General features: G+C 40.6%; 2 protein-coding genes across 3 annotated transcripts; both read right to left on the bottom strand.

The window, feature by feature from the left end:
* Positions 1-1949: 1949 nt before the first annotated feature.
* On the bottom strand, positions 1950-7403 carry hpxb (hemopexin b). Its single transcript, XM_044188212.1, has 10 exons — positions 7268-7403; positions 6002-6027; positions 5740-5826; positions 5341-5498; positions 5078-5231; positions 4360-4572; positions 4159-4251; positions 2826-2956; positions 2398-2545; positions 1950-2249 (listed from the first exon to the last, which is right to left on the bottom strand). The coding sequence occupies exons 1-10, from the start codon at positions 7330-7332 to the stop codon at positions 2023-2025; spliced, it is 1302 nt and encodes a 433-aa protein (XP_044044147.1). The 5' UTR covers positions 7333-7403; the 3' UTR covers positions 1950-2022.
* Positions 7404-7945: 542 nt separating this feature from the next.
* Positions 7946-13227, bottom strand: LOC122872247. Of its 2 annotated transcripts, XM_044188198.1 has the most exons (3): positions 13162-13227; positions 12366-12448; positions 7946-11184 (listed from the first exon to the last, which is right to left on the bottom strand). In XM_044188198.1, the coding sequence occupies exon 3, from the start codon at positions 11111-11113 to the stop codon at positions 8507-8509; it is 2607 nt and encodes an 868-aa protein (XP_044044133.1). In that variant the 5' UTR covers positions 11114-11184; positions 12366-12448; positions 13162-13227; the 3' UTR covers positions 7946-8506. The 2 variants fall into 2 exon arrangements, with proteins under 2 accessions (XP_044044133.1, XP_044044134.1); XM_044188199.1 differs by lacking the exon at positions 12366-12448 and having other exon boundaries at positions 13162-13221.
* Positions 13228-14062: the final 835 nt, after the last annotated feature.

Raw genomic sequence — 14062 nt, forward strand, 5'->3', positions numbered from 1 at the left:
GAAATGACATTTTAAACATGTCGCTGATTGGCTTTTTATTTTTCTTCAGGAAAACAAAATGACATGAAATAAATAAAAGAATGCATGTTCATCACTTTAGCATTATTGCAGGGCCACTTATTAATATTACTGGAAGTTGGTGGCTCTGTGTGTGTGTGTGTGTGTGTGTGTGTGTGTGTGTGTGCAAAGAAAACAGTCTGTACTGTCTGCTATGCATGTGTGTATGTGCGGTGGTGTTTCTATGTGCACATGCATGTGAGTTCCGGTGTGTGTGTGTGTGTGTGTGTGTGTGTGTGTGTCCTCATGGCCTCACCCATTAAGCTGTGCTGAGGCCAGCACTTCCTTTATGCTTGCTGAAAGTCCCAGGGATTTTGGCTGAACAAAAACCTCTCCAGGGAGTGAAAAGGCCTTGAATGCCTGCTAATGCCGTCCCGACCTCTGGACTCTTGCAGGCTGCTGCGTACGTGTCCATATGGACCAATGTGAGCATGGACCGTTTGTGAAAATACTGTATATTGTAATAATGACAGAGACTAGGACTCTTCAATAAAAAAAACAACAACAGTTTTTAGACATCTTGGCCATAGAAGTTTTGACTTTTGGATGGTAGAAATGGAAAGCTTGACTATGATGTGGCAGAGAATATTTTAAAAAATGACAATAACTTACAATTATATTTAAAATAAAAAATAAATTGAAAATTATCTTTTAGATTTTGAACAGCATATAAAGACCCAGCACATTGACAGGCATGCAGTTAAAAGCCATTAAAAGCTAACAATAAAGCGATGTCTAGCCTAAATATCATATTAGTCTCATTCCTGAATGGTTGGTTAGTTTACAACAACAACAAAAAAATAGCATGAAATTGAAAGAAGCCGAAATAAGCTAACAGTCCCATTCATCAAATAAAAACATGGGAATGTTTGACTATATTTTGTTGGTGAGAATATCGAGAAATGTTCTGTTTTTATTAGGAGCAAATCTGTCTGTGATTCTGTTGTGTCTCAGCTGGACAAGTGTTTCTCTCTCAGTTGACACGTCTGCACGACTATGAAGCACTACTGCTTGCAAGGTCAACCTTGATATCTGAAGGAAATATCTCTGTTTCAAATTGGTTGTTTTCTTGCAAGAAATAAAGTGTACAGCTTCATACCTGCCTGGAGCCCTTTTACTGAGCTTGCATCTGAACCTGCAACTTGTTGCTTGAAATCACTGAAAATTCAATACAAGGAGGGGAACAGCAACTCCCTTCTCAGTTGTTCTCATCTGTCAAAGTTTGTGGCTGAATGTAGCGTTGTCTCCAACAATCTCTTCTGACAGAAGGAAATACTACAAATAAAACACACAAAAAAGACAGAAATGCTACAATATGCACACAACTGGGCTGAGCTACAAGAAAGCTCATTGCTTGCATGTGCAAATGATGTTATTTGCACAGCGTCAGCTGTCCTCGTGGATCTGTGCTGTCCACAGACTCAGGGGTGAAAATGAATACGGGACACATCTTCCATGTATAGGGTTGGGGTAAGGGCACTTGCGCTTACAAAAGTGCCATTTAGACCACTTAAGTGCCCATTGGGGTACAGACATCCTGGTTAAAAACGGGCACTTTGACAATCTGGAAACATTTAGAAAAATAGTTGTAAGACATGATCGGCAGGCGGTTTGTAAAAAACGTCTGCTTCTGAATATCATTAAAATGGTGATACATTCAATCTCCGCCTGTATTAAGTTTACGCAGCTGTTTCATGTTCTGGTCAAATGGATTCTCTCATTAGTCCTTGTTTGACACATTCATTTGCACAGTAGGTCCTCTAGTGGCCAAACTCTGATTACATTAAGTTCCCTCTGGTTCTTCATAATTGGTTTCAGTCAGTTGACTTTTGTATTATCATGAAACTGTTTTCATGATAATCACTTATATGAACAAAATAACACTCCAGATGAGCAGTTTCCCACTTTTTATTCACCAAACAAGTCAGACTTGACTCTCTTTGATATTCTCTCGTTCCCTGAATCCTAATCCTGACATCCTAACATTGCTGAGGTAATTTTTTGAGGCATAGGGGCAATTCTGCTCAAAATCAGTGTTGCGGCGCTTTCATAGTGGTAATACTGCGAGCCCTTGAACAAATTAACTCCCCCTGAATTGCACATAGCAGCATCAATGTCGGACAAGGGCAAGGGCAGATCTCGGGTCACGACCCTGGGCGTGGCGGTTAGGTCGACATCGCGAATCCTCTGTCCTGTTGAAAGAAATACGTGTATGAAGATGTTTGTCAATCACTTGTGAGCAAACGTACATTTCAAGAGATTTGCTAATATTCAAAACAAGTTCAACCCAATAATTCACCAAAAAAAAAAAAGGAGAAATAAGCACTCCTGTAGCCTTACCTTGGATTATATAAACTGTGTGTTCATTAGGACAGAGAAAAGCAGCGTCCACATGTCCTTCAATGCCAAGCTCCTCCTTCAGGGTTTTAGGGTAGCCTTCAGTCAGGGTGGAGCGAGTAGCTGCTTTATAGATGTAAACCTGATCATCCTGCAGGTGTTTGGCAGAATAGGAGGGATTTTAGTTTTAACTTCAACACATATAGATAGATAGATAGATAGATAGATAGATAGATAGATAGATAGATAGATAGATAGATAGATAGATAGATAGATAGATAGATAGATAGATAGATAGATAGATAGATAGATAGATAGATAGATAGATAGATAGATAGATAGATAGATAGATAGATAGATAGATAAACATTCCCTTTTCTATCTAAATGTCCTGTATCTGCGACCAGATGGAAGTAGAGTGAAAGGTTTACCTTAATCACGTAGATTTTGTCAGTGTAGGAAAAGACAGCGTCCACCCCTCTGGTCATATTTTTCCACACATTGGTGATTGGGAAGGCGTGAAGGCCGTCACGATGGGTGTCCAGACGCATGTAGATGCGGCCTGAGCAGATTGAACTGTAGTCTTAGTGAAAGCTTTACAGCAAGCTTAAAAGCAATAATCAAAGGGAAAAAAAATCCAAAGGAATAGTTTGACATATTGGGAGATATGCTTATTCGCTTTCTTGGTGAGAAGAGTCACATGAGAAGCTCGATACCACTCTCATGTACAGACATGAAGTGTCTTAATATGGAGTCAGGCCACCACGAGCCTCTAGAACTGCTTCAGTGCTCCTTGCCAAGTCTGTGGAACTCTATTTGAAGGATGAACACCATTTGAAGATGAAAGTTTATGTTATATAAATTGGTCTTATGGAGATAGTGGTGGAGAGCATTGCCTTACATGCGGATCCAGAATCTTCTATAGGTGTGGAACTGGGTTGAGATCTGGTGACTGTAAAGGGCGTAGCATTTTATTCACATCATTCACTCACCAAACCATTCACTGAGCCCTGGTGCATGGAAGCATCTGCATTTGATATGTTTCTCCACTCTGTTATTCAGGTTTTTCCTTTAATTTGTCCCTGTCTGTATGTATGAGTGTAAGGATGAAGCTCGGGGGCGCCCGGTGGCTCACCTGGTGGAGCGCGTGCCATGTATCGGGGCTGGGCCTATTGCTGCGTGCCGCCCCCTCTGTCTCTCCCCCTGCCTTTCCTGTCTATCTCCAGCTGTGACTATCTTAATAAAGCAGAAATGCCAAAAAAAATAATCTTTTAAAAAAAAGGATGAAGCTAGAGCCAGCGGGCAATTAGCTTAGCTTAGCATAAAGCCTGGAAGCAGGGGGAAACAGCTATCCTGGCACTTGCTAAAGTTAAAAAAAATACTTCAGTACCTAACTAATTACACTAATTAACATTTTATGTCTTGTTTGTTTAATCTGCACAAAAACTAAAATGTAACAAGACTAAGAGTCTACAGCCATGCTAGCGTCTCTGTGAGGCTGCAGCCTACTTAGGCACAGTGGTGCTTTGAGCTAAATGCTAAGGTCAGCATGCTAATATGCTCACAATGACAATGCTAAGATGCTGACGTTGCTGCTGTTTCTGCCTGCTTCCAGTCTTTATGCTAAGCTAAGCTAATCGCCTCCTAACTCTAGCTTCATACTTCATACATCCAACTCTCAGCAAGAAAACAAATAGTCTACTGTATCTCCCAAAATGTTGAACTATTCCTTTAAGACTACTATCTTAGTTTATTTGACTTTACCTGCAAATAAATACTTTTTGCCTGCATCATCAGAGGTGATGGCATCAAGTTTGACATCACTGCAATTAAGGACTTTATAATGATGTCCATGACCTGCAGTCAAATACAGATGATTACACTTTTTATCAACACAGATCACTTTCTATTTCTTGTACAAAATATTGCAATTGTAAGATTTGAACCAAATTTGACCGTTCTCACCAAAGTTGGGGCACTTCATGAAGTAATTGCGGGCATCTTTTGGGTAGGTACCGTTCACCTCTCCAGTTAACGGGTTGAACCTGGTGAAGTTGTGTCCATGGAAACAGTAGTGGTGCTCCAGCCAGCGTAAAACAGAAGTGCAGACAGGCAGGTGCGACCACGTCTTGGTCTTCACTGTCTTTGTGGCAATATCATAAAGATGCACATCATGTCCTATGGGGGGAAATAATTAGTTTGAGAAAATGGTTGCCAATCATCTCCATCATATGCTCATCTATTTACAGTAGCCTAATTATATCACAGCTCATTGGACAATAATTGATTCACATATGACTAACCTGAAACATGGATTGATATGCTTAAATTCTTAAAAAACTAAAAATATAAACAATTCAGCCAGTATTTGCTGGACAACCTGTTAGATATACTGTATGCATGTTACATTAGGACAATTCGAATAAGTTAAATATGACTAATAGGCTTAAATTCCAAATGATTGCAATTTGTGTGTGAAACAACAACTACTGCTTTAAAACATGATGACAAAATGCACTCCTGCTGCAGCTAATTTCCTCCACTATGGGGCAGCATTATCTTTATAATACTGAGCTAATTCATCTCTCTTTATCTCATTCCATTATTTCTTCCTTTTATTTTAACATTATTTTACAGCTTAGAGTTAGTGAGATGAATATTTTTGCAGTGAATGCCAACATACCCTTGAAGAAAAGAACAGAGTCGGTAATGCATTCTCCTTTGGGACACTCCACAGCAGCATCCAGGTGAGTAGGGACTCCTGGGAAGTCCTCCTGGATCTCTTTTGGATACCCAGCTTCCAGAGTGTGGTTGTAATATCTGAACACCTTGTCATCCTGGAGATTACATCAGAAAAAGCAGAGATCAGTGGCAGATATTGCTCTGCTTCTTGATCTGAATTTATAACAGAATCATGTCGCAAATGAAAGTATCTGCGGATCATACCAGGAAGAAATAGATGTGCTCATGCACGTCTGTGTTCTCTGTGTTGTGCATGCGGAAGGCAGCGTCGACATGGCCGATGTGATGGATGTCATCCAGCTCCTTGAAGGACTCGTTGGAAAGCTGAGCTGGGCCATGGAAACCCTTCCACAAGTGGGCACCTGAAGGGAAAACATCAGAGGAGATTCATTACACTGCAATAAATAAATATTCAGTTTTTAAAAAATATATAAAATGAAACTTAAATAATCCCATGAGAAAATAAAGTCCATCATTCAGTCATTCCAAATTTCAAAAAAGAGAGTCCTTTTTTATAGAGGCTTGGCTTCAAAGTAACGAAAATTGATACGATTAGGATATTGCCAAGCCTCATGTAAATTTAAAAAAAAAAATGCTCCATACCTTTGAAGAAGAACATTTTTCCTTCCTCATCAGGAGTGATGGCATCAAACTCAATACCTTCACACCGGTCTGGCAGAGGAGCTCCATCTTTATTTCAAAGATAACATAACTATATATATATACATATATATATATATACACACCATAAATGCAATTGAAATATTGCAAATGTTGTCATTAGACATGCATTATACTGTGTAACAGACAAATTATGGACAAACCAGTGAGAAAGCAGCACATTATATTTTAATCAAAAACCCACCTTCTACTGTTTCATCTTGTGGGTGCCTGTGGATGATAAAAAAAAAGATCCTTAGGTGATATGAGGGGGGATGTCATCCCTCTTGTTACTAAAATGACTAAAATGCATCGCCCTTGTTAACCTGTCATACCCCTTCTCCATCTCCTTTGTTTGACTGAGGTTTGTGCAAGTTAATCTACGGCCCCGACCGTGGCTCTGAAATATCAGTAGCCTAACTGTGCTGTGTATTGAAAAATCTATGGCGCTGTCCGTGGTGCTGAAGTGGCATAATTCGACTACTCGACTATTTGCAAAACTACATGTGTTTTGAAAAATAAGCATTATTAAAATTCTTAATGTCCACATCCAGTAAAAGAATGGGCCTACACAAAATAAGTATTTCGCCTAATAGCAGGTCTATTAAATCGAAATTAGAATCGCAATTATATCAAGAATTAGGCTAGGCCTATATGATAATCCTGCAGTCCTAATATAAAGTAGCCATACAGAAGCGGATGTGGGTCTCTCTTAATAGAGCTCGGAGAAAAAGTGCCCCTAAACTTTGAATGCTTCTTCTCATGAACTTTTTTTTTGTGCGGTTCTCACTTGTTATTTTTCAAGTAAAACACATCTTTGTGCCACAAATTGAGTGTTTGACATTAGAATGTAATAATTATACATTATTTCAGAGTTTAGTAAATGCCCCTAAAAATCAGTTCAAGGGGCAAAAAATAGGCTACCCACTGAAAAAAAGGCACCTCTCCACCCTCCCTCTCTCCTCTTGCGGGTGGGGGGTTTCTCCCATTGGGCCATCAACCCTGTTAAAAATGAACAAATCATTTCCAAAAATCCTTGAGTCAGGAGGACAGGGGGTCAATCAGTGACACACCACCAAGGTAATACGATGTCTTTGTTTGCACTCTTGTATTTGTTCAATTGATCCATCCGGTAAACTTTGTGAACTAGCAAATAGAGTTATGAAATGAAGAAACAGTGACTTGCGCATGTCTGCTGCACTGGTTAAACTGATAAGAGAAAATACAGAAAAGTAGGAATGATTCAAATCAGTTACAGAGGGTGGACAAAATAACGGGAACACCTAACAGTTTAATGTAATCTAATACAACAAAAACACGAAGTACAGCCTTGAAAAACTCTTCAAACATGCGCAAGATGTCAGCAGTAAAGGATCTTGGGATCAGGATATTAGGACTGGCTCGCCCTGACCTGAAAGACCTATTTTGAGTGTTAATTCATTACAAGATAGAGGAATTCATTAATACTCACGTAGGTGCTCCATTAGTGAGGGCAAGTGCTAAGCACAGAAACAGAGTTTTGGTGATCAGCTCCATGCTGTGTGGTCCTGATGAAGTACTCTGATGTGGACTCTCACTGTGGAGCAGAGCTGTAGCTGTGCAGGAGCTGAACCTGCACTTTTATACTGAAATGTGTGTGTGGGTGGACAAGTTAGGGAACTGTGTGTGCATGTGTGTGTGTGTGCAGTGACAGGGTTTTGAACTTTCTGTTGTTGCAAAATGAGGCTTTATCATGCGATGCATTACAATTTACTCATTTGTTGACATGTTTAGTTTCTTAAAATGTCAGTATTATGTGCAGCACAAGCTATGTTCTGTACTGTTAGTATTTGCCTTGAAGCACAATATCTATCTTTAATAAAACTGTTCAATGCTTGAGGAAATCTACTTGGAGAGGAGGTAAAAAGGAGAAGCTTTACTTTGCCTGTGATGTAGATTTCATGAAATGATTGATGTATGGTTAACATTTGTTTGATGTTCTTCTAATCAGGATCAGTAAATTCCCTTTGTTCCATTTTTTATTTGATGGTGACGTTTTTGTGCAAACATTGTAATCAGAGAAACCAGTAAACAGCCTTGATGTTGTGTGGAAAGGTGTGGTTAGGCAATAGCCCAAGTAACAACAAAATCATGCAAAAGTAGATGTAAATCAAAGTTGAATTCTTTTTACTCAGACATATTGACAGTACAAAAATCATTAAGCCCCTCCCAAGCATAAGCCAACTAAAGTGTTTGTTCTGCTGATTACACTGATAGATTACACTGAGAGTTCTCAAACTTGTCTTGATTATTCATTAATTAAATGCGAAATATGGGCATAATTCCCAGAATTTCATTCAATATCACTCAGGCACAAAAAAAAGATTAGAAACACTCAAGGGGAATTCAAAAGCATCCATTAGTACTTTTATCCACAGCTTTTATTGATTTTTTTTTTTACTAATGTTCTACACTTGCCTTGCTTCTACTGATTATTATAATGAAAAAAGCATAGTATTATTTTCATTTTGAAATCTCATCAAACATGATTTTATCAAATTAAAGCAGGTAGGAGGTAGAGGCTGTAAATTATACTCAAAGAAACTCACATTATAAATTTCCAAGGATATTGCCTGCTATTACAGATTTAACCCTATCAGTTTCTCACAGCAATTGGTCTTAACTCTATCCATTTTTGTTTCTCATCTCTGTCTTCGTCATCCTCTGCAGTTCACTTGTAACGGTAGATCTTGATACAATGATTCATGCTGTCTGACACGACCATGTGGCCATCAGGGACCAGTGCCAGGCCCCTTGGGCTACTCAGGTTATCGGTCACCAGAGGCCAGCCAACTCCTTTGGATGGGTAGAAAAGAACACGGTGGTGCTGCTTGCCCCAGTCTGCCACCAGGACATCCCCATCGCTGTCGATACAGAGACCCCAAGGGCAGGTCAGAACAGGCCCCAGGCCAGAGCACACCCCCAGGATTCGGATAGTGTTCCAGTCAGGCTCCAGGACTCGGATGCATGGGACACGGCCAGTCTCATTTCCTCGTTCAGATACTGCCATGAGCCCAGTGGTGAGACAGGCTGCCACCAGGTAGGGTCTGTGGTACCCAGTCACCACCGTGCGCTCCAATCTGGCCCCTGTTTTGGGGTCTAGCTTCAGGGAAGTTAGGGTGCCACGCTTGATGTCAGCGACCAAGAACTCATCTTGGCGGGTAACAGTCACCCCTCTGGGAGCATCCAACTCCTCATTGGCGGAACCAATCATTGTGCCTCCAAACGTTTGCAGGAGGCGTCCATGACGGCTGAACACCAACACAGCTCGTTCAGCAGCACAGGTCAGGGCAATGAGGCCCTTTGAGTTCACAGCCACGTCAAAGTAGTTGCAGATGCGGGAAGACCTTTCTGATCCCGTAGGAGACACTTGCTGTACAACATTCTTCTGGAGATCAGTCACCTGAATGCGGGCATTTCCACAATCCACCACAAATAGCTGCCCTTTGACAGTTGCATGGACGCCACTTGGTAGGTTGAAGTCAGTGCGGCCTGATCCTTGTTTTCCAAACTGTTTGACCAGATAAGCCGAGTCAAGCGCAGTTTGACCACCCTCTTCCACTAGTTCCCTCAAAGCGGGCACAACTCTCTCTTTCTTGTCTTGGTTATATTGCTGTGATTTCTTGACTTGGTGTAATTTATCTCCTTCAATAGCTGACATTGACAGAGATCTGCTCATGTGGTTTAAGCTTAAACCATGTGTAGCACAAGTCTGGGATCTTGATTGTTGTTCATCAGAACACATGGTGTTCCTGTCAGATTCTGTGTCATATGCTTGGCCTTGTTCAAGAGTTGAAGGTTCAGAGGCAAGACGCATTCTGTTGACCTTCCTGATTCCTCTACACTCACCCTTGTCACCGTTAATCAAAGGGTGAAGTTTACCTGAGAGGTCAGTGATTGACATTGAATGGCAGTGCTCTTGCTTGAGGGATCCATTGGCTGGAATATTCACAGTATAGGTGTAACAGGAATCCTCGCTGTCCACTGGGGATGGAGGGCTTCCACTGTCCACTGAAGATTCATTTGAGGTCTTTTTCTTGAATAGAATGTGTCGAGAAGATGGATGATGTCTTGCAGAAAGATCTACAAGACTGTGCCTGGAGAGTGAACCCTTGCGCCTAATCTTAGGAGATATTGCCACATCACTGCTTTTTTCATCAGTTTCTTCAGGAGGGCAGGATGGTTCTTCACATGAGACCAAGATAAGGGCCTTTTGCTTCTTCTTACCCTTCAGTGTGGAGTGCCTCTTTTTTCCATTTTGTCTGCCGTCAGATTCATCCCCTTCAGATTCACCTTGACTAGAGACTGGCGGGATAGCAAGGAAAAGGTCTTGCCCCTGTGTGTCTGAACACACAGACTCCACTTCCTCATCTTGGGATGACTCAGATACACCACGATGTCTTGGTGTGGGGGACTTTAAGGTGGGTGATTTGAGCTGGTCCTCATTCTCTGTAGAGCTTGACAGACGTAGTTTCCGGACAACACGCATGTTGCCATTGTTTGCCTTATTGCTTTCCTCTGGACTGTACCTTTGCCCAGCTCTGTTTGGTTGTGGTTCCTTTCGAATTTCAAGAGGGGCAATGTTTGAAAACATCTTATCCCCTGAGTGTAAGGCACACTTTTGTCCTTGGACACCACAGACACCAATTGGGTAGGTCATACCTTGCTCACGAACATCAACATCCCCTAAGATTGAGGCCTTGGACCCAGGGCTTGGTAAGAAACTGACCCTTTTCAGTGTTAGAGAGATCTCCCAAGGTTGGGTGACCTCTGTCACTCCTCTTTGGAGCTGATTTTTGTTGGATCCACCAGCGGTACTGCCCCATCTTTGTATCTGCTCCTTCAGCTGTCCAATTTTTCTAAGTTGCTGGTCAACAAGTGACTGCACAACTCGCACCGCTGCAGCATTCTCCCTCTTTACCTGACTAAGGTGCCGCTGGGCTTCTCTGTGGTCCTTCTCAACCTTCTCAAGAAGGCGACGCTCCTCTCTCTGAGCTTCAATCACAGCATTGTCCAATTCACGGTTCACCTCCTCCACTTCGGCCTGCTGTCGCTCCCTGAGGCTCTGCAGTTCTCGTTCTCCTTTCTCCAGGTTAGAAAGGGCCTGAGTCACCCAGGGAGGTGGTGAAGTAAGAGATATGGGTGTAAAGATGGACTCCCGTGGGGTGAAGGATAGGGGAGGTGGAGAGGTCACATCTCTCTGTTTTGGAGTGCTGTGTGTCAGCAGGGCTGAGAACCCAAGGAGTGCTCTTCTCTCTGAATGAGACCGCATTAACATTGTGGATGGCAGATTTGAACAATCCTCTTGTCAAATGGGATTTCACTTTTCACAGCTTTTTGAGTATGTGTCTGTAAAGACAAAGAGAAAATGCAAAAGAAAAATGTGTTATCATCAAAACCCTGTTACCATTAAAAACATTGAAAGATTATACACACAAATAAAAAAGGCACAGCCCTTACAACAAATCATTTAATGGTATTACAACATATACTTAGGTGCTTTTTTAAAACTGTACAAGGACAATTAAAGCATTTCTATTCAAAACAAGATGTCCAGCTTTGGAAAAAAGTGATACTGCACTACATCTACAAAGACTGAATTAATTTGAAACAAAACTAAGGATTGTATGCGATAAGAAGGTCTTGGTTCAGAACATCTGTCATTTCTTCACCAAAACAGTCACCCTGTAATGTTTTGCAAGTTAACTCTTCAGTCCCCCTGGAAATCTTTTTGACCTACATGTTGACTCAGGTGTATCAGATAAACCTTGTGAGGACTTGTGTACATTTCTGTTGCTGTTTTAAAACTAGGACACAGGTTCCCTTTCGTTGCAACTTTATCTATCCCACACAATATTCAGTTTCTCATGAGACTCTAAAGTGCTCTCAGGTAACCATTTGTCCTGTTTCCCTGAGGTCAGCGTTGTATTCAGACTTCAACACTGTTGGCAGACACGGATCACTACAACAATAAATGTCCTAAATTGGATGTTAATCAACACATCTAATGCACATCTCTATTGAGCAAACATTTGGCTTGAATTACCAGAGTAATGCTATACTTCTTCATCTACATTATATAATTTAATCAGTGTTTATAGTTATTTCCGACATTAGATGATCACTGAGTGGTCATTGAATGCAAGCTGAGGCAGGAAGGCTTATGAGTCTTTGTTTGCCAAGTCACTTCTCAAAACAGTCTCAAATAGTTGCTTCCGAATGCAGCACAGACCCTCATTGTCACTTTTGGTGGAAACAGCAGCGCTTATCTGCTGAAGGTATTGAAACTGAAAGGTCTTTCACCACCAACACAAGGTATGCGAGAGGCTGCCAGGAGAGGGGTCATTTATTTTTTTATTTTTTTTATTGAGTCTCGATGACCATGCAAGATGGATCATATTCTCAGTTGGCAATCGTGGGTACCAGCATGCATATGTTAACAGTGTAGACCTAGTTAGAGAGCCTTTTACCCTCCCTGGAGCAAAACAACAAGGCTTTTGCAAGGATGAAAGGGTGAGGTGTCAGTTTACCTCTGCATGTTCACAATAAGGTCCCCCTGGAAGCATGTGACCAATGGATAAAATCTGTTTCCCATGTTTTATAAAGATGTTATCTGTGGGTGACATTTGTTATATAATATTCAGGACACTTGAAATTTTACTTAAAAAAGAACATAAAGGAGAAATTAGGAGCAGGAGGTCATGGAAGACATAATCTCGAGTACAATCTCATTGTCAAAGCTACACTTTATGCACAGATGGGTTAACAGGTAAAGAGTCATCAATCTGTTTGTTAGAATGAGGGAAAATGTAGGTTATGTGTCAGTTACAAATCCCTGTCACTCTCCTGGAGTGAGGCCACTGGGTCTTCTCATGTTACACTTTAATGTTGAATGAGAGGCACTAGTTGCTAAGTTACCAGATGGCCTTCACTGAGGTGCTGAGACTATAGAATACGTGATACCATTCATAATTGAGGGCATTATGCAGGATGTTCAGGAGCATTCCAGCGTATCAAAACTAAACAATGGAGCCATTCACTGCAGGTTACAGAGCTTAAAGCTCACAGGTAAATGCCTCTTTGAAATGTTAAATGAAACGTACTTCAGTTAGTTAAAAAACTGAAATCTGTAGGCAGCAAATTGCCCCAAACAAAGACTTTTTTATTTTTAAACTTACGTTCTGAGTACAAATGCATAACAGACGTTTTTATTCAGATTTTAAACTGCAGCATGTAAGAATGAAATATATAAGACAATATAAGATTACACCAGTGCTTGTGCAAAAATAGCATTTAAAAATAAAAACAAAGTTAAAGATGTCCTACCTGAATTCCAGGTGTGTGCTTCTTCCTCCGCTGCTCTCCCTGCTCTGTCCGGCAGCCTCCACTCCTTCTTCCCTCCACCTCTCTCTGTCACTCCCCCATCTCAACTCTCTTCCCCTCCCTCTTTCTTTTCATCGCATTCTGCACAGGTTGTTGTCTAATGTGACAAATAAATTAATATTTGACTTGTGCATGGAAAATTAACATTTTGGGTATTACTCAGTAGTCTGATGACATTTCTGATATGCACCTTACCATTTAACCGTGGATCAAAAGCAGGCTGATTTTGTTCGTTTTGGGGCTTCACAAACATTAATGTCCATCCAAAAATGGAAAAACTGTCTCCGGAAAAAATTATACTTTTACAGACTTTATTGTTAAATAATTACTACTACTAATTATTATTTTTTTTTAAAGGAACATTGTATTTTACAAATTAACTTCTGAACTGGTACCTGCTAATGAAAATGTTAATTATTTTGTGCTGTAAATTAACTATTTCACTGTATTTGCAAAGCCACATAAGTAATAATTATACACCATGGAATTTACAATGAATGAACACAAATATATTGATTACACCTGTGATACAGACACCTGTTCTCCAGATCCATTTTATTGACAAATACAGTAGTTTGACTAAGTCATTAGATTTGCTTTTAACTATTTAACCACTAGATGTCAGCAAATACAAAGCTTCAAAAAGAATACAACCTGTACAGTTAATGTACTGTGTTCTCTCGAATCAGATGTACTTTAAATAAGATATTATAGATTACAGTAAATAAATCATCACTCTACTTAGTTATAACAATGCAATCTGTCTAGCTAATTTACTCTACAATAGGCTTTCATGGAAGCCTGCCATATGGTAGATCATCCATGTGCACTAAGGCAGAGGTAC

This window comes from Siniperca chuatsi, linkage group LG24, assembly GCF_020085105.1.
Source record: "Siniperca chuatsi isolate FFG_IHB_CAS linkage group LG24, ASM2008510v1, whole genome shotgun sequence".
Classification (NCBI taxonomy): Eukaryota; Metazoa; Chordata; class Actinopteri; order Centrarchiformes; family Sinipercidae; genus Siniperca; species Siniperca chuatsi.